This window comes from Penaeus vannamei, chromosome 5 (genome assembly GCF_042767895.1).
Source record: "Penaeus vannamei isolate JL-2024 chromosome 5, ASM4276789v1, whole genome shotgun sequence".
Lineage (NCBI taxonomy): Eukaryota > Metazoa > Arthropoda > Malacostraca > Decapoda > Penaeidae > Penaeus > Penaeus vannamei.
This window is the reverse complement of record NC_091553.1, coordinates 2,197,420-2,218,969: the sequence shown is the minus strand read 5'-3', so window position 1 is coordinate 2,218,969 and position 21,550 is coordinate 2,197,420. Positions and strand designations below refer to the sequence as shown.

General features: G+C 40.1%; 1 protein-coding gene across 2 annotated transcripts in view; it reads left to right on the top strand.

The window, feature by feature from the left end:
• dos (daughter of sevenless) overlaps positions 1–20,080 on the top strand; it is a 22,643-nt gene extending 2,563 nt beyond the window's left edge. The window contains exons 2-4 of one of the 2 annotated variants that reach the window (XM_027378723.2): positions 1,381–1,506; positions 11,003–12,715; positions 14,301–20,080. In XM_027378723.2, the coding sequence (XP_027234524.1) occupies positions 1,381–1,506; positions 11,003–12,715; positions 14,301–14,534 (2,073 nt within the window). In that variant the 3' untranslated portion in view covers positions 14,535–20,080. The remainder of the gene's footprint in view (positions 1–1,380; positions 1,507–11,002; positions 12,716–14,300) is intronic. The other variant, XM_027378724.2, reaches the window with a different exon arrangement.
• The last annotated feature ends 1,470 nt before the right edge of the window (positions 20,081–21,550 follow it).

Sequence of the window (21,550 nt, the reverse complement as noted above, 5' to 3'; positions counted from 1 at the left end):
GTATATTTATAGGCCATTTTCCTTTTCAAATGAACTGCATTACTTAATACAGAGTATTTGGCTACCATTTCAAGCCATGGGCATAATTGGTAATTTTCTCTCTACCCTTTAACTAATGCTTGACCTTTTCAGTCTTCATCAGCACTTCATTAATAGGATAAATGAGGAGTGTTTCCAAGGGTTGTGTATGTAGAATAAAATTTTCACTTCTTTTCTCCTCTCTCTCTCTCTCTCTCTCTCTCTCTCTCTCTCTCTCTCTCTCTCTCTCTCTCTCTCTCTCTCTCTCTCTTTCTCTCTTTATACATATACCAATAATATTTTGATATAGAGAGTGATATTCACAGTCCACTGTGATTTGCAGTCATCTGTGCTATATGTTAGTGTGTGTATTTCCTTGAAGGATTATGCAACAAATTTCAGTTGCATTCCTCTCCTTCAATTATCCTCAGAAAAATGTGTGAAAAGCAACATGGAGCATTCACCGTTTCAGAATGAATGTCATATGATTTTCAATAACATTTTAAATTATCAACCAGCCACAGTCGGATATTTGTTCTCTCTTTCTTATGCCTTTTCTGGATTTTCTTTCTTAGCTTCAGAAATGTGCTTGTACAAGTTTTATTGGACCATTCATGTTACTTGAAAGATGACACAATTATGTGCTTGTGGAAGTTTTATTTGACCATTCATATTCCTTAAAAGATAATACAATTATACCAAAAAGTTATTAGGCTTCATATACAGTAAAGCCTAGATAGTAAAGCATTATAGATTTTTAAAAAGATGTTGAGTTGTGCCGTCATTATGTAACCATTTTCACCCATTACCTGCCAGTATTTTTTCTTCTCGAACTACAAGAAGTGATCTAAAAATCCTCATACATGCAAAGAAAACTTAAGTCTAAACATGAGAAAGAATTGAAACAGCAGTAGGTATATGACTGTGTGTGGCATTGGCCGTCTGTGGGTTAATCTCCATAGTTTTTTTAAGAAGTTACTTTTAGATTGGCTCCTATGAAGGGAAAATAGAGTTTCGTGTTTTGTTATATTTCGGTAATCTCTCAGCTTTCCATTGTATTACACAGTATTTTATTTTTCTTCACAGACATGTATCCTAGCAGCCAAAAACAGTACCTGTATTTTTCTTTCTTCTTGTCTTCTCTAATCTTTTCTCATGATTAAGCAGATGTTTACACAACAAGCAGAGATGTTATACAACTTAAGCAGAAAAAAGTTGTTTTTAAGAATTGCAGATGTGCAGTAAATTGGATGCAGAAATTATGAACTTAATGTTGGACTAGTGAAAGAAAGGAGTGTAAAATGAATTAGAATTAAATGTTTCCTTTAACATGCAAATATTATAAAGTTTGCTGAATTCCAGAAATGGCGAATGCGATGGTTCGTACTGCGTTCTGGGGAGCTCCCAGGGCAGTACTTCCTGGAGTATTACACAGATCGGACTTGCCGAAAATTGAAGGGCAAAATCGACCTAGACCAGTGTGACCAGGTAGGTGAAATTTTTTTGCATGTAGGGTATAATAAGAAAAATGTAAACAAACCTCAGGGAGGAAAACAAATCATAAGTATGTAGCTGTGTATCCATCATCTGTAGGAATATTTTCTCCAGATGATTTGGATATCACCTCAGTCATTCAGTATCTAAAAAAAATTGGCTGTGTTGGGATGATGCGAATGTGCAGTCGTATGAAATTCAGCTAAGTGAATTGACGCAAGTATTCAAAGATCTTGAAGGAAGAACAGACTCTAGGCATTCAGGAAAGGCTCTTGCATTATTTCCGCTGGTAAATGAGGGTGGAATGTATGGAGCTATGGTTGGAAGAGCACTGACTCTAGGGGGAGACTTTCCATGCTCGGGATCCTATTCCTGCCAGGTAATAGGGTGTGTTAAAGAAAACTGAATAATGCGAAATATAAAAGCTGACAACAAAGTTCCTTATTGTTTTGTTATTGCACAGAGTTGTAGACTACCTAAGTGCAATATGGAGTCTGCTGAGCAAATAATGTGTATTACCATCTTGGTACAACATATCAGATTACGAATATAGACCTGGGGGGAAAAAATAGAAAGAAAGAAGTTGATGTTTTTGTTGTTGTTGTTGTTGTAGAAGAAGAGCTTGCTTCCATCATTGTTAAAGAAATACAACATGAATTATAAAAAAAGGAAGTTATGATTGCAGTATAGTAACAAGAAAACCTCTTTTCCTATCAGATGACACCCTCATTGGTGTCATGGCAGTAAATCGGAGCTTTCAAATTGAAGATTATTGGGAATTACATAGTTCCATACATAAAAAAATGCCATGTACATATAGATAAATGTATGAAATAAAGTAAATTACATATACATATGTAAATATCGTTCACTGAGTTACCTCAGTAACTCTTCTTTGTATGATAATCCTCGAAGTAACCATAAACACAAGGTAACTTGGCATTGCTTGCAGGAATTCTTTACCTTTTTTCTAATTCTTTTCTTGTAACAAACGTGACCACATTGATACTTCTCAAGTTTCATCGGGAAATGGTGGTGGGATATGATCCGAGCCAATTCCTTATGGCTTCTCTGTATGGGCCTGCTGATGCTACATGGAGCTACTTCAGGAAGATACTCCCTCAGGAGCCCCTTCGCGACTGCAATACAAAAGTCATACTGCTTTTGAATCTGTCCATCCACATACTTTTGTATCAGAAATACATTGACAGTTTCTCCACAAGGTAGATAAATACCTTTTGATATCTCTTGATTGTTTTTGTCACAGTGGGGTATGACTGTGAGAGTCAACCCCTTTCATCCCAATTTGTAATCTGTTACAATTGTTGGTGTCTTTTCCTCTTCACTGCACATCGTTACTCTTCTGGTTTCTTCCACATGGCTTGTGTGTGTAGTGGATAGCATGTGGCGGGTTCTTTAAGCCTCCCACTTGATACATAGGAGACCAGTTGGAGTGCTCCTCCTGTGAATTTCAAATCGCTTGTTTTTTAGGAAAGTCAGACAGCTTGTACTTCCTGTTGGCCCTTATGGTACCAACAGCGTTTCTCTTGTCTGCCATAAGTACATGAAACAAGGTAGGGGAACTATACCAATTATCCAGGTATAAATCCTAACCCTTCCGAAGGAGGCCTGCTGCCTCCATTAGGCTTATTATGGCCTTTTGAGAAGTGGGCATTTCTCCCCTGTTCTTGCCCGAATAGAGCCAGAAGCTCCAAGTGTACCCGGTACATGGTATTCTCCTCTCAGCCACCTTAGCTGTACCTCCAGAATCCTCCTTGGGAGTGGGAAGTCATTGATTTCCGGATCATCCTCTACAGAAGAATAAGGAAGGGGTAGAGGGGCGAGGCCGATGGTGAATGATGCCTGAAGAAGTACTTGGAACGGGATCCCTGGTGAATCGATCCTGTGGTCAGTGACCTCTCCTTTTATTCCCACCTGACATCACCAGAAAGTGATGCAAGTACTCACATACTCACGGAAACGCCAATCAGATGACGTCATATTCGCAACTTGTATGCCACGTCCCATGAACAGTAAAATGGGTATTATTTATATTGAGTGAAGACATTTTCCTGCTTGTCTACATTATGTTTGCTAAATATATAGAAGAGAGTTGATTCTTTACCCAATATTCTTCAGTTACATCAACTCTATGCAAAGGGTGTCTTGGATCCACAATTTTAGAATTTCCATAAATTGTTTGGTCTGACTGTTTGCCCTTTCAAAGTATTTTTGGATAATTTTTTCAGTTTTATATAAACTATATTTTGCATCCCCCCTCCCCCCCCCAAAAAAAAAGATATATTATAGATAAATAAATAAAATAATAATGATAATGATAAACAAAAGGAAAAATATAAATTGGGATCTGACACCCTGCTGCCTCGGAACTTAACCAACTCATTTCAAGGCAGATGAAAATTACAACCGATGGTACCACAGCTTATGTAAACAAAGAACTGAGAATGGCCATTGGAAATTTAGACACTTGTCAAAGTTTGTTATTATTTTTTTGCTAAATCTAATAATGAGTTTATTTTGTATACTTTACAGTGAGATTAGTATCTAATCAATCAGTTCTTTTGGTAGGTATCCCTGCATTAGATCATAAAGGAAACTATTGGTTCAATTTTGTGAATTTAGAAGCACATGTAAAATAGACAGAGTCAGAGAATTACTGAAGCCATGTTTTTAATGAGAAAAATTTCACAAAATGTTTTATTATAAATCATTATGATTTTCATTTTTTTTTCTGATATTTTTATAAAAGTGTTATTTGGACATTAAAGAACTTGTATCGATGCACAGTGTAGATAATGGATTTACATAAAGTAAAAGAACTGGGACTAAGAGCAAGATTCTGAAGTGGAGAAAGAAAAGAAAAGAAAGAAGGCTTGAGAGAAAGGGAAATATGGAAGCATATTATAATTGTGATGATTATACAACTGTAGGAATTTATGAAAACGTAGAAATTAATTTAAAAATCAGTTGGAATTACCTGCCTCTTAGCACATGTCTCTCAGTGACCTTCAGTTGAGGTAACCTGATGCGGCACATGAGTATGAGCGTGTGCACTAGTATTTGTGCCTGTGTATGTTTTTCTTTGTGTTCTACATGCACAAATCCTTGATATAATGCCTTGTATGTATTTATCTCTCTCTCTCTCATCATTCCTGTTAAAGGCATTGTGTCTTCTTACTTATTTATAAGTCATGCGACTGTTTCTCAAATATTTGTGAAAAATAATTAACCTTGAACAAAAAAACAGTAAATTGATAACTGTTGCTTGAAAGCCCCGAGTTATGTGATCAGCAGCATTTGTACATAGTGTTAGTGTGACTCAGTTTGATAGGCAAACATAAATTGTGCCATGGTGTAAGACCACCAATGTATGGGATTCATGTTCAAGCAGCTGTTTGTGATTTCATATGTTGTGTGCCATGCTAACAATTTCCATGGTCACTATATGAAAATTATAAGATATAAGGATTTCCAGATAACTTTGAAATGCTATATCTTTGTTTGAAGATGCAAAACATGCAGTTTTCTCTCTCGCTCTCTCTCTCTCTCGCTCTCTCTCTCTCTCTCTCTCTCTCTCTCTCTCTCTCTCTCTCTCTCTCTCTCTCTCTCTCTCTCTCTCTCTCTCTCTCTCTCTCTCTCTCTCTCTCTCTCTCTCTCTCTCTCTCTCTCCCCCTCTCCCTCTCCCCCTTCCTCCCTTAAAAGTATTATAGTTTCTGCATTATCCTATATTTTTTTTTATACATTTATTGAGACAAAAAGCACTTTGTCAATTTTGAATTTTGAAACCAATAAATTTGTCTTACAAACACATCAGTAAAACAAATGTCATTGTTTCATTAAATTTTACATTGCACCATAGACCAGAAGATAAAACAATTCCAATATAAACATTAATTTGCAGTTGATATTATAAAGTCAACCATATGGCCCGGATAGCAGACTAAGATAAGGCTCTATATTTTACTGTGATGTAAACTGATCAGACAGCAGAGAGATGAAGCTTTAGAGCGCCACTCTGCTGTGGTTCTGTGCTCTGACATTTAGAAATCCTATGAAAATTGCAGCTAGCATTTTGAAATTTTCCTTGGCTTTTCTGTTAATGGGGCAGTCCACTTTGAGAACGAAATTCGTTAATTATGATCGGATTTTCGCGAATTTTTACTATGTTATATATACATATACTACAATGTACACTACCAAGTTTCATAGCATTCGGATAATAAAAAATTAAATTATTTAGAAAAAACAAGATTTTGAAAAATCAAAAATATTTATATATCTTACTTATCCATTTACTGAACTTGATAAAAAAAAATCCCACTATACTTAATGCAATACTTAAATCTTGTGCATTGGGATTTCGAAATATCCTCTTAGTTTAGCGGGAATATATTTTTTTTTAAATGCCCAATAGTATGAAAATAAGATATAATATATGGGCAAAAAATCGCAAATTTATTCAGCTTTCAAATGATCCAAACCCCATTAGAATTGCCTGAGTAGTTATGGAACTATGTAAGAAAATGTTGACAAAAGGTGTAGTTTTGAGATATCAGGCTTTGAAGTTGAGAATACTTTTCCACCACTTTTTTTTTTCTTTCTTTCTTTCTTTCTTTTCTTTTAGAATTATATCTGTGTCAATTCTGATGTATTCTATGGTATTCACATGGTTTTGTGAAGTGTAGCTGGTACCTGATCCCCCCTTTTACAAGGTATTAATCGCTCAAAGGTGAGGGTATCAGGAGACACCACCTCCCTCATTGTTGCCAGGTTTGTTCTCTAGAAAGCTCCTGGTTGGTATTCAGAGCTCCCAACTAGTTTTTTCTCTCCCTTTCGTTTTTTTACTGTCCCTTTTCGCTCTGTCTCCCGGTCTTGCTCCTCAAGTGCTTGGGAAATGGTGGCATTGGTCCCAAGCAAGTGACAAAGAAGATTCCTTTCCCTTCCGAAGTTGTGATCTAGTACTGTCGCCTTTGTGACGAACAGCACTCGGAAGCAGCCGGAAAACTTGGCCTTAGAGCACCTTATCCAAATCTTCGAAGGAAGACTTTCATTCGGATTTTGAGTTGCTCCCTTCAGGCATCTTTGTAAAATGTCTGGAGCAGTGAGATCTCGGTAGACAGATTTGATCAGGTCCAGCTTTTCGAATGGGATTTTTGCAAGGTACAGAGCTTTCGTTTTGTGACTGGCAGGTGTGACGTCTTCTGCTAGTGCACTATTGAAGAAGCACCAGCTGCCTGCTCCATGTGGGCAGAAGTGATGAGCTGGATTGTCATCACACGGCATCAGGTGGAAGAACGTTGCCCACACAGCCTTCCTCATTGTTTCATAGTTGGTGCCCACATTGTCACAGATCGCCTTCCCGTAATATGACCCGAGAAGATCGATGATCTCATCCGTCAACATGTGGGCACCTCCTAACAAGCTCCTCCTCATCCTCTTGCCAGTCTTGGTTGTAATTATTTGACTAGCATCCTTCCTTACGTTGCGCAGTCTGGTCCCCATCCTTTTACTGACATGATTTATACACTCTTCCTTCATAACTGGGTCTTTGTGTGGGCCTTTGCCATTATTCAGCTGGCATACAGCTTTGTATGCACTAGAATCCCCATCACCAACGAAGGTTTTGTATTTCATTTTGAAAGTTTGTGATCGGGACCAGATTTGCACCGCTGCCTCTCCTTCCATTGCACGCAACTTGCCTTCAAAATTCTTATGGCAGACGTGTTTGCCAGGTGCTTTAGTTCTCTCTGGCTTGCACTTTGGGCAGTAATTGCTTAACACCTCCAGGTCTATCACAATACCGGTATGTACATCTATCACAAGCCCTATGCCGATGTGTGACCTGTGGCCTCTGGTCATCCACGACCCGTCGAATGAAACGTCGACGTTGATGTTACCGTCAGCGTCTGGCTGTGAAATACCTTCGTCAAGATAGAACTGCCTCACTTTCTCTCTCCCTTTCTCCATTACTATGCCATACCATTTTCCCATCTCTCTGTACAGGTAAGAGCAATGCCTTGCGTAAGCAGCTGCAGAGAGATTTCCACGCGAGAAATATGCGGCACTGTTTTGTAAACCAGAACGTCCCACACCTTTAAAGAGACTGTGGTACATCTGGATTATGTTTGATTCTGTCACTTTTTCATGGATAGCGGGAGGAGTGTCTGCGAGGGTTTTATTACACCTGTCACACACTAACTTCACATGGTTGTCGAAGTGCAGCTTTGTCATCACAGGTTTTACAATGCTTCTGGAGTGCCACGTGGGGCATTTTACACTGCTAAATAAGTGCTGCAGTTGTGAGCGTGAGAAAATGTATTTCTCATCATACTCTTTATTACTTTCAGGCATAACATCTTTCATTAGAATTATTCTTTTACCGTGTGACGAAGGCACATCTAAGGCAGGTCCGTGTGATGTTGAGGGGACAGGTGATGTTATATCAGGCATGCATGATGTGTATGTGTGGATGTGCCTGGCTGAGGAGATGAGGGAGATAAGGCAGGTGGGGACGAGGGAGGTAAGGCGGGAGGCGACGAGGGAGCTGAGGCATGCGGTGGCGGCGCGCGAGGTGAGCCAGCCACCTCATCCCACACCTGTAATGAGACTGTGGTACATATCCGAGTACCTTGTGCATTGTGAAGGCATTGACGACTGCCATACCAAAAAGGTTGAACAAAATCTTTTTGTACCACTTGAGGGACTTGCGAGTGTTTGGGTACGATACAACCAGCTGATCCCAATGTTGTAGTCTACAACTACTTGGGGCTTGAATCTCTCAAACCCTCTGTGGGACCGGGTGGCGACCATCTCGCTTTTGTGGACAGTCGACAGCATCGTCAGGTGGAGAAAATCCACTCCTGGATAGCTGTGGTCAGGTCCTCGCCACAAGCCAGAGCCTTCAGATAATTACACCAGGAGCCTTCTCTAGGCGGGCACAAGTCATGGTGGTGGGGGTAGAAAATATGGACCGAGTGGTGATGAAATGCAGCGAGAATGCAAGAGTGCATTTCCCCCACACCAGTGCAGATACTGGAGTGTATCGCACTAATGTAGTAATTGCTCAACCAATTCATCATTGGCTCCGTCAATATTTTCTTAAGAGGATAAGTTTTCCTGACGTGACCCCTCCTTCTCCCCGACATGAATTTCGTGTTCTGCATGAGTGTGCTCACTAGTTTGAGCGAGCGGGTCGTCATCCACTTACCAACATCGTTCGCACACATCTCCTTCACCACAGAAACACGACTGTACGTATCTGACAGCGTTGAAGGTGGCAGAATTGCTGTCAACCACCATGACCCTAAACTCAAATCCCAGGTCGCGAGATCGGCCCCTCTGAATTCTTTCGATCTAGACCTCCATCCCCCCTGATAAACCAATATAATCCCTGTGAGGTCAAACCTCCATGCCACGTGATATGTGAGGGCACAACCGGCATTTACCAATAACCAACATATCAGTAACATAACTGGTGTACACCTTGACCAAATATCCCATGGCATAGAGGCTCTCTAACCTACATTTGGTATATGTGCCATTGTAGGAAACCTCGATGGAAACTATAATGTCAACAGGAAACACTCCCAAGTTCATCCTGATAGTATCGGCTGACTGTCTGGTATACAATAGCCATTGATTCGGCATAGTAGGCCTCTGTCCTTTCAAAGAGCATCCGTGCCTGATGGTAGTATGCAAACTTTGGAAGGGCTGGAACATGGAGGGCACCACAATACCAAATATATCCATTGTACCCATTGTCATTCACCTGGGATACATACACCGAGGACAAATTCGGTGTGTTTGATCCACTGACCTTGGGGTATTTTGTGGCCATAATAACACATGTTTGACATATCCACTTCTCAAATTGTGCAAAGCCTGTGTCATGGTGAGATCACCACCACAGGCATTGCACGCCACCATGTCCAGTAGATCCTGGGTATGAGTACGACTGTACAGGCATGCATTATACCCAGGATCTGTGTGACCCTGTAGAAGCATTCCGTATACAGGGGAGTGTCACAATTCGATCTTCTAGCTGGGCGTGGGGCATGTGGTGGCATTGGGGCCACCATCAACACATTGTAAGGGATGGGAGCGCAGGCAGAGAAATCATTCCTTGATGTTGACGGTCGAGGAGACTGTGGTGTGGGGCTTGGGGCAGGATCAGGGTGTGGTGAGAGGGTTGTGGCATGGGCAGGTTAAGGTCCCTGGTGTACGTGAGCAAGCTGGGCGGGGCAAGGCCCCCAGGGCACGAACATGAGCATATTGTGGTGTAAGACTCGGGGTAGCATCACGACTGAACATGTCCCTGGGGTAGCAGCATCACTTGACACTGTGCCCGAGGCACGAATAAGTGAACGATGGGGCACAGAACCCAGGGTAATAGCAGGACTGGCTGCAGCCTCTGGGGTAGCAGCAGCACTTGGTACGGCCCCTGTGGCATGAATGTGTGAATGATGGGGCATGGGGCCCAGTGTAGCAACAGGACTAGCTGAGGACTCCGGGGTGCGAGTGCAAGCTGGGCACCCGGGCTACGAACAGGAATAGGACCCACTGTTAGGGCTGGGTGGAAGGATTTTTTCTCCCGCTTTGCCTTGTTTGCCTTTTCTGAATTTGCCAGTTTTCCTTTTCAACAGAAGAGTCCACAGTCAGAGTCCACAACAACACGCCCTCCTCGCTACTGAAATTGTGATCCAAGGATGTAACGCAGGCAAGAACCATGATCTGGTCAAGACCATGAAACTTGTGTTTTGCAACCCTGGACCACAATTTGGAGTGCAAAGACTTGGTGTTCTGTGTGTGGCACTTCTGGCACTTTGCAATCAATGGGGGATCAGAAAAATCTGTGTACATTTTCTCCAGAATAAGTGAAATTACCCTATACCATGAGGGAGTCAGGGTGTTCTACCATCTTAACAGTATACTGTGGAACATAAGGATCTGTGCAAGAGGGATGGGGTAGATTCTCCTTCCACGACTGTGAATAACAGTGAAGTACGCTTCGCCAGGTGTTAAGGCCCCACTCTTAATAGATCTCGGCAAAAGAGATGCATTTCTTTTTCTGGACACCGAGTATTGGTTTCTTCCCAATAACCAGATCCAGATTATCATGGAGACTTTCCTGGAGGCCGTGTAGAGAAATTTTTCCAAGTTTTGGGTTTCTGTCCTCGATTTCCTCAGCTGTTATCACCTACCTACATTCATATGATTTTCTGGCTCCATGGGGAGATTAACTTGGATCATTATTATTATTATTTATTATGAATACACTTATTAATATAATTATTTTTACTGATATTATTATGGTTTTAATCAGATGACTGTTAGTTGAATCTTTGTCAAAGTGGTATTAGTAAATGAAGTAAACGTACTTTAACTATTTGTGTCATAACTAAGAGTAATATTAGAATAAGAACTACGCTTCATATTCAGATCCTACTGTATGTAAATTTTCTCATTCCAGGTTGATGCTGGTATAGTGTTTCCTAATCGGAAATCAGAATATAGATACATGTTTGACATCAAGACCCCAAAGCGAATCTACTACTTATGTGCAGAGACTGAGCAGGAGATGAACCGATGGGTGGACTGTGTATGTCAAGTATGTGGCCTGAAGATGTATCCCCAGCAGGAGGATTATCCATTACCACCCATAGAACCTCTTCCAGGGAACACCATCCCTGCAACGCCCCCTGCTCCCGTCCGTGTCCTGCCCATGGACCAACCTCGGATAGACTCTCCACCAATTTCACCCACGTCACAGAGTTCTTCCATATCAGGGCCATACATTCCCATAAGCGAATGTATTACTGGGAAGAGAACCCCAATTGCTAGCCCCAGTTTCCCCTTTAGTGATGACTTGCCCACCATTGTGTCAACAGAGAATCATCGCTCTAGCATACCTAATGAGATTGCTCCTCCAGCACCAACCATGTGTCCCGACAGTCATCCACCTCTGACACAAGCACCACCAGCTCCCATGATAAACACGGGAGCAATACCACGTGAACCGTATGATGGCCAACGAATTATGAGGCCATCAGGAGCAACCTCAGAAGATACGCTGAGTGTCCAGTCACCAGTGGGAACTGAGGGAAGTAGTGTATTCAGTGATGATGAGTGGGCAAACACTCCCTCCACAGTAGAAGCAACATTTTTTAGTGACTCAGCTAGACCTACTGGAGGTATGCAGAATCCAAAGGATTTACCCTGGGACAGCCATGGAGCAACTGGGGGACTAACAGGAGGCAGTGGTGTTGCCAGTTTACCAAGTGAAATGAAAGGTATGGTAATCTCTGAAGATGACCAGCACCAGGGTCCAATTACAGCTCCCCCACGGCCCCCAAAGCCACCACATTTAACTGAGCCTCAACAGACTTATCAAAACTTGGACACCATTGTTAGAAAGAACAGTTCAAATGATAAAGTAAAGAATGGCTTGGCTGGGTCACTGTCTTCACATGATGGTAACATTGGATCTTCTGACCCAGAGCCTTCCCCAGCTTCAGTCAGCAGTTCTGTGCCTCCGTCCACCCCACTTGACACTGAAGATGTGCACTCTGCCTTGAGGATGCCACATCAAGAGACTGTGAGCCCACAGGCTGCAGATAGATTGCAGCAAAGACAACGTTGCAATAACTTTGTTTCACCATCTGTCCAAGGTCAGATATTTTCTTATGACATGCGTATTCATGACACAGTTGAAAAGCATGGGGAGCTGGATCCAAGGATATCACCTGCAGGCCTTTATTCTAATATCCCTCAAGCCAACAAGAGCCCGCAACATCCCCCAGCAGTTGATCGAGGGCTTAAACCAAGGAAGCCTGCTGATGGAAGTAGTATTAGTTCAGAGCTGTCACCACCTCCATCTGGTGGCGCTCAAGAAATTTTGGGCGCTGTGGGTGGATCACCAGTTCCACCTGCATCAGCGCCACCCATGGTAGACAGAAATTTAAAGCCCACAAAGAATATACCTGATTCTGGAAGCAAACCCATTTTTGTTCTTGACCCAGCCCCAGTCGGCCATAGAAAGCATGATCAAAGAAAACCAAGAGCTGCTCCATCTCCAACTCCTCCAACTATGCGCAATGGATGTAATGGGAATGAGAGTGGTGATGAAGCTGACAGACTTTCTAGTCCAGGCAGCAGACGCAACTCTACCAATGCAGATGAGCAGGTTAGTCTCACTATCAGTATGCCACATAGACATGCCTTAGAAGTGACTTGCTTGTGGGAGATTTTTGCTCTTTTAAATAGAGTTGTACACAAAAAAAGGATAGACTTTACATCACAATATGTAGATTTATAGTAAATGCAAGTATTTGTTGTCAGTAAATATGACCAGTAAAAAAAAATATTAGTTGCTGGCTATTTGATAAATTTTATTATTTTTATTTTTGTATTTGTATATGTAAAAGGTTTTGCTAAAACAATAAGTACTTGTAGGTTCATAACTTTGATTCATTTTTTATTATTGTTGCTACAATTTTATTTTGCAATGAATATTTTCATAAAGAGGCATTACCTGAAATAGCATGAAATTGCTTTGCAAATGAATATAAACAGTTTTTTTGTTGCATGATGAATCTGCATAGTGCATGGTATTTGGTTGACTTTCTGTTGTGTGTGCAGTGACATAACAAGAACAACTTTTTTTCTTTATACAATTAAATTTTTTAGCTTAATTTTTCAATTGCATTTAGTTAAGAATTCTAAATTGATTGCACTGAATTGCTCCAGGAAAAAAAACTAATTTATAGCTTCTTTTGATATGTAGTGTTTGGTATGTTATTTTGATGGGATGCCAGAAATGCATGTATCATATGCAGTGAGTAGATTATTAGATGGAAATGATAAAATAAGATAAAGCAAAATAATTCTGTGAATGATACCTTGATTATGTTAACAATATGGTTATAATGTATTTACCTTAAATGAATATGTCTATAATTACTTTTCAAGAGATGATTAAGTGTTCAGTTCCAATTCTTTTGCCCATAAGATTATTTGAAATGTATTCCCAGTATATTCAGTCATATCCCCACTTTCATCATGTCCCTTTAACCTTTTGTGCTGGGATGGTATGACCTACACACCATGTACACACTTATTCAAGTTAATTGATTGTGTTTAGATAGGACCTTGGAGTCAATTACTATTCCAGCTTATCTCACTTGTTTACTCTTTGTCCTTGATTTTTTGAAAAATTGAAGAGATAAAAAAGAAATGCTATTAATTTTTTGGTGATATGATAATTACAATGTCAGTTTTAATGATGACTGTCAGTTTTAAAAGCATTGGTGGGGGGGAGGTCACAAAAATAAAATCGAGAAATGGGGAAATCAGATGAGTTCATGTTGTGTTGCTAATCGACTCCATGGTGGCTGATCAGTTGTGGAGCCATCTGTGAGAGACAAAATTCAAAGTGAAAAGCACATACACCACATACAATGGGTTAACTACCTTTTTCTTTTTCATGTTATTCTTCCTCCTCCTCCTCCTTTATTTTCTTTTTCACACACAGTTCATGTTCTTTTCATCTGAGAATTTCCAGTGGTTCTCAGTCATAAATTTTATTTCTTCTATACCTCTTCCACATGACTATGAATTTTATTTCTTCTATACCTTCCCCACATGACTATGAATTTTATTTCTTCTATACCTTCCACACATGACTATGTTATATGTCAGCATGTTTGGCTGGTGGTGTTTGGCTTCAGGAACTAATGCATGCTTCTTCTTTCTCCTCTCGTTCGTTTCAGATTTTCTTTCCCTTGCAGAGTGCCCGGCGTTCTCAACATGAAATCCAGTATTTGGACTTGGACCTACATCCAGAAGCCAAGCAAAGTCCTAAACCTACCAAGGCAGGTACACAGAAGAATTGTGCTGGGGCTGCCGCTTCTTCAGTAGTGTACAAGACAGTCGATTTCGTAAAGACAGAAGCCTTCAACAAGATGAGGATAAACGTAGAAGACTCCTATCGTAAGAACCAGTGATCAGCTAACAATCGTAATAGAGAGTGTGAGTTAACTGTGGCAATGCACAAAATGCATAGACAAAGGAAGAAAACTGGCTCAGACTGCAATTTGAGGTGAAATGATGTTAAGTCATGTTTTAGGTACCAAAGCAGCTTTCTGTAGGTGGCTTTGTGAATATCCTTGAAAGCTTTAGAACAGCCACTAACATGCACAGCACAATCTGCTTGGTCAAGCTGCTTTAGGAAAGTGGTAAATAGCAGTTTTGGACAACTTCCTTTGATAAACAGTTATTATACAATAGTTATTTATATGTCGAAGTTGTTGATGATTTACAATCATTATTAATAAGACGAATACTGTCACACAGTTAAGTGCAAAGTGTTATATGTCAGTAATAAGTATAAAATGGACAGAGTGTATCTTATGGTTTCAGGTATATACCTCTGTCCAAATGGACCACAACAATCACCAAAGCTGAAGTGTCAATGCACAATGCTGCATAAATAGTGTTTTGGGTCCAAGACAAAGTATTTAAGAAAACTATATTCTTGACTATTCCCTTCTTATATTATGCATGGGATATCAAATACTGTGATGGATCTACAAAATTTACAGGTCTGATAGAATACCACATCCCCATAAATATAGCAGTGTTTGTGTGTGACTATCCTATTGATCTTTGTTGAAAAATAGGGTTTGTTCCAATTTTATTGTTATTCTTATTGATTTTGATTATCATAATGATGATTACGTGAGTGTCACAGCTTTTGATGGGGAAGGATGGACGAGAAGTGATTAGACACGTTCTTCTACTTTGAAATAATATAGTAGTATTTTAATTTTCAGATGGGGATGTGAGTGTTCTTCTAGATCTAGTTATTGCATCATTGAATATGTGTACAGAATTGATTTTGACCAGGAGTTAAGCCAATAGCACTGGGCTTTAACTCCACTTTAATTCTAAGTAGCAGCTCAGATACGGAACTGAGATTAAAGTCTTTAGTTCAGCACAAAATGCATGACTTTCTACATTGGTTTGCTTCTCCTTGGTTCATCTGTTTTATCATAATGTGTCCTAAGAACAGCCCTTATGTACAATCAAAATATCAGTTGAGTGAGCAGGTCTGCTTATATTTGTGGTCGGGCATCACCAAATGAGTCTGCAGCTGCCAGATTATTTTTTTTGTTAATGGCCATTTTAAAATACTACAGATCATTAGATTCCAACTGTACTAGGGTGAAGGGAAATGGGTGTGTGGTTCCATAGCTGCTGTTGATGAAATGTTAAGAAATGTAAGAATTTTTGATGCGAGTCTAGAAAGAGAGAGAGAGAGAAAATGGAGTTTTTATTTTACGTATAGAAATACCGAATCCGTGCATAGTCAGAATCTACATAAAAAACCATTGTGAATGTATGAGAATTTTGCATTGATATCTTCTCAATAAATTCAGCTTACTGATTAGTTATAAAGATGTACAGTAACATATACTAAAGGATAGGATAATGCACATTATTAATAATGGTATCAGAATTTGTAGAAATTCCTACATTTAAAAAAAAAAAGTGTTTTGGCACCTTTTCCACACAATGGTACCATGCAGCTTCAAACACATTCAGTGATGCCAGGTCATATTTAATTTCAAGCATTAATTTGGCCTTGCTGTGAATGTAATATTTGGTCTCTGGTAACTGATATAGAAATAGACAACCAATGTGTCTGATGGGTGGCCTTTGGCGAGAGCTTTCAGACGCTGGGTCATTGTTACTGTTTAGTCCATGGAAACTAAACATTTTTTTATTTTTGTGCATGAGAATTTGTATAAAGTGTGTTGGTTCCTGGGCCTGTGCTCAAAACAATTGGGTTAGTTATCTGATGGTAAATGGCCAGACCATGTTAATGCCATCGTTTGTACAGGTATTTTAACATAGCTTATTTTGTTGGCTTTAAGGAGAATATTTAAAAAAAAAAAGATATCCCTCACCGTCCTTGCTATACTGTCTTTCTCAACTCGTATACCAGTCTGGTGACTTGTGATTTGTACAGAAAAATTAATTACCCAAACCTACTTTTTCAGTGCTGCCTACAGTGCATTCACTCAAGGGAACTCCCAGAGTTTGTATTGATGACTGATCCACGTGGCCTGATGAAGGATGCCTTCTTTCTCTTTTAAGTGTATTACATATCTAATATATCTAATGTGGCTTGTGTGCGGCTGTGGAGTAGTTGTCTGGCATCCCTTTGTGTAGTTGCCAGTGGGAGTAAACTTACTGTATGTACCTTTCAAGATCAATGGGATTTTTAAAATCTCTTTTGATCAGCAATGACCTCACACTTTGCCTTAAAAAACCTGTGAGTTTAGTGTAGATATGCATAACTTGATTTATAGCATAGAGTCTGTTATTTCTTTCTGCCCTATCTTCACTTGTGGACCAGTAGGTGTTTCCCCTCATACTTAGTGCTATAGGGGTGTGGACTTGCTCGGACAGTTATGTCATAAGAGGCTACTGACCTTCCACCATTGGGTGATATAATATGAATAAAAAAAATCTCGTGGTGTTAAGGGTAATAGCACTCTGGGAGCTTAATATTTGTCTTCAGAAGGGGGTATATAGAAGTGTTTGATGTTGAAGGCTGACCAACTTTCTGTTACACTCTCACTAGCAGATGATCTGTGGAGGCCAACTGTGCATCACTGTAAAATACAAACGGTGACACGTGCCCATTTAGAGTCTTTGTGACTTACAAAGACTGCAATGAGGACTTGGCAGTGGTGTGATGGCTACGTTCTGCCTCAACCTCTCAGGTGTTTATTGTTTCATGTCCGTTAGTACAAGAAACTTGCTTTTGTCCTCTCTTCTTTGGTCACATCGACTGTAAATTCGGTACTGACTTTTCATTCTCAGATGTCTTTTCTGTATTCTCAAATTTTCCAGTTTCTTTTTCTTTGTTTTTCTTCACTGGTTTTCTGTAAAGAGGATGGCTTGGATCAACCTCCTCTCTTCATCACATAATTGAGAATTTTTCTGTATTTCTAAATTCCTGTGGCTTTATTTTTTTTGTTTTCTTTTTGTTATTATTATAACTATTTTTAGATTGACAAGATTGGTGTGGTAAAATTGCATAGAACTTGTTGAGAGGAAGGAAGGGTGAGTGGGGTGTTTGCGGGTGAGTGTATCCTTGAGAGAGTCGTCAAGAAAAGTATCCTGAGCATGACATGGTTTTTGCAGATTAGAAAGATCATCTTGCTCAGTTTGTGAGAGAGATGTATCAAAAGTTGGAAGTGCCTTTCTGTTGTTCGATTTTGTGAAGGATGATTGATTGATAGGACTGATATTGCTGCTACTGTTTTACTGCAGTTGTCGTTAATAATTATATTGATAATTGTTATGAGCTATAATGACAGCAGTTGTCATCATTATTATACTTAATATTTTTAAGTCATATTCATCATGATTGAGTTTTATTTGAATTTTTATATTACTTTTTCTATTTTTGCTATTTTTGTATAATTATATTTGTTTCATTGTTTATCACCCACACTTAAGAACTTGGTATATTTATTGTGTTTATACTGTCACTAATCTTCCCACGTGTGTGGGTTGATAACAACCAGATACATAATATTTGTCATGTGTAATGAAGTTACACAAGTTACACTTACCAACAGTTGGTGTAGTTGGAAATTGACCCCTGTTAGAATTTGGTTTTGAAGATATACAAATGTATTGTACAGATAACAGTGTGTTCATTGACTTTTGGTTGACCAGGAGTGTTGACAAGTGCAATGTATATAGAATGACCCACTGCTTATGTCTTCAGACTTTTTGTATTTCTTGGCATAGATTTCTTTCTGTTTGTGTATAAAGTAGAGATATAGAGTATCTCCTTTTATAATGCAGGGAAATATGAAAGCCATATCCCTGCATGGAGATGTCAATCAAGAAGGGTTTTGTTTATGAATATCTAGATAGAAGATGTTTATTTGACATGTATAGTCATTATAGCAGTGTGGACATAAGCATTTCAAGTGTTACCAAAATAAGTATAGGAAGACAAAGGAAATACCATTCGCATCATTGAGACATGGGAGGACCTTTTGTCTGTGGTCTAGCTCAGACTTGAACTTGGTGATAATTTAAGTGAAGTTGAGGTTTGTGAACCAATCTTCTCTATCTGTGATTACGCTGACGAAGCTAGCATAGGTAGGTATTGCAGGAGTCTTGCTCTTGCTTTGTATAAAAATGTACATATATAGTAATGGAAAGCTTGGGGTTAATCTTCACACCAGTGGCTTCTTCTCACACCATGTCCAGGACCTTCATGCCTTACGGGAAACTTTACGGACTTGTGTTTCTTTACAAACATGTACAAGTGTACACACACACACACACATGCATGCATATACAGATATAGACACATACATACATACACGCATGTACCTACATAAACGCATATACAGGGAGACACACATGTACCTACATAAACGCATTTACAGAGAGACATGCGCGCACACGCACGCAAACACACACACACTCTTTTTTCTCTTCTCTTACACTTTTAGTCTCTCTCTTTTTTCTTATGGTCTTCCCCTCCCTCATTTCCCCATTCCCTATCTCTCTTCTTCCTCTTCCTCCTCCTCCTTTTTCCTCCTTTTTTCTCCTCTTCCTCTCTCCATCTCCTCCTTCTCCTCCTCTTCCTCCTCTCTCCTCCTCCTTCTCCCCCCCCTCTCCTTCCTGCCATAGACACTTGTATGTGCAACATAACATACACAGAGACAACGTATGTGCAACTGAGCACCTGTATGTGTATACATACAATATAAAACTGATGCCTTCTCTTATATCACCTTTTGTATCTATTCTAGATATTGTATTGTAAACCATTTATCTACACAAAGCAGTGTAATGTACTGTTCATCTACCCTGTACATTGTATTGTAAACAATTTTCTACCCTCTACAGTGTAGTTAAATTTGTTGACTTTGTTTTGTGTCATGTGAAGTGTACAGAGTTTTGCTTGTAGACTCATCTGCAGCAGAGTGGAGCCCTATGCCATGGGACATTGTTGATATTATAGCTTTTAATTTTTGTTTTTATATTTTTTCCGGTTCCAGTTTTATTGTACGGTCAAGGAGCTATGGTGCAATCAAATGTATTTTTAATGCCATGGTAAAGTAGTGGATTAGATAAGATAGCCTTATTATATGCTCAGTTCCATTCCCATTCTTCTGTAAAAAAAAAAAAAAAAAAGAGTTTTTAAAAACTTTGTTGACTTTTTCTTTAAAAAAAAGAAATCAAATGCACAAGCAGCCTTCAGTCACCCCTCTCTCATTCTGAGTTTAACAGTTGACTAGAAAGACGGAAGTTTAAAGATGTTGTTGAGAAATATTGCTGCATTAAAATATTTAAATTCTATGAAGGATTTAGTATATGAAAGATAAAGATAAAACAGTTATTATAAATGTTTGCAGAAGTAGGTCTGGTTTAAAAAAAATAGATAAATAAATAACACAATCAGTTTGCAAATTGTCACCATCACAAAACATAAACGGATAATCCGAAACTGGCGTATTTAATTTTTCCTTCTGTAGATACATAAAATGTCTTGTCACTAGTATTAAGCATAAGCTGAAAGTGTGTACAATTCTTGGAAAACTCTAAACTTTTTTTATAGCTAGAAAGATGGTCTTTATTAACAGTTTAGATAACAGCTCTTGAAGTCTTGAGCATTATTTGAAATGAATCAAGTAATTGAATAAATCCTTACAGAACAAAATGTACACTTTATTATATATATTACAATGCTCTGAGTTAGATACGTCAAGATGTTCTACGCCAAATTTGTAGCTGTGGCAGATGGCTGTCCCCGGCGGGATATTCATATTGTCCTGGGTAACTTCAATGCGGTATCTGGCTGTGATCGAGCTGGCTATGAGATGTCTCGGTCTTCATGGTTCAGGAGCTGATACCGGCAGCGAGAATAGCCTCCTTTTCCGGGACTTTGAAAGGTCCCAGAACTTGAGGATTTCTGGCTCCTGGTACCAGCGCCCAGACCGCACATTGTTGGACATGGTGCAGCGATGCAGGTAATGCAACCAATGAGGTCAACCACATACTCGTGAGCACTCGGAGAACCCTCCAGAACTGCAAAGAGAATAGGTGTGCCGAGTTCTGTGGTACTGACCATAGATTAGTTGTGGCTACCCTCCGGGTCCACTTCAAAACTCCCCAGCAGTCCAATGATCACCCTAGGGTGTTTCAACTGGACAGGCTGAAGGAGGAGTGTGCTCGGGGGTTTGCTGAGGCAATCTGGTCGTTTCACAGCACTCGACAAACTGACGGACCCTGTACTTCTGCGCTAAATGCTTGATGCAGTCTGAGTCGATTGGCGAACGCCCGAGGACAATACAGAATTTTATCTCACAGGTGACACTGGAAGCCACAGATGCTTACTGTGCTGCTCGTCTAACAGGGGATCGGGACTTGCACCGTTCTCAGGGGAACTGTCTCTGTTAAGAAGGGACAAGGAACAGTTTATTAAGAGTCTTGCTGAGGAGGTCGAAGGCCATTTCTTAGTAAATGACCTTCGGCCTGCATACCAAACCATGAGGAAACTGAACTCCAAGCCCACTTCACAGGTGACAGCAGTTCGCCTAGTAAGTGCCCAGATCGTCTCAGATCCTGTTGGGGTGCGGGAGCACTGGGCTGAGTATTTTGAGTAATTGTATCGGGTGGACCCGCCAACAGTTAACTTGGATGCGGGTAGGGCCGTGATTCCGTTGCCGAACCCACCCATTGAGGATCCACCTTCCCTAACTGAAGTTATGGGGCGATCTCCAAGCTGAAGAGTGGCAAAGCAGCGGGTTTTTCCGGCTTCCTAGCTGAACTGTTACAGGCTTGTGGTGAACCTATGGCGCGGGGATTGCATGCTGTCCTGGCTGCCATCTGGCGGTCTGGTACCATTCCCCCTGACCTGTTGAGGGGTGTGGTTATCCCCCTCTGGAAGGGGAAGGGGGACCGATGGGACTGCAGC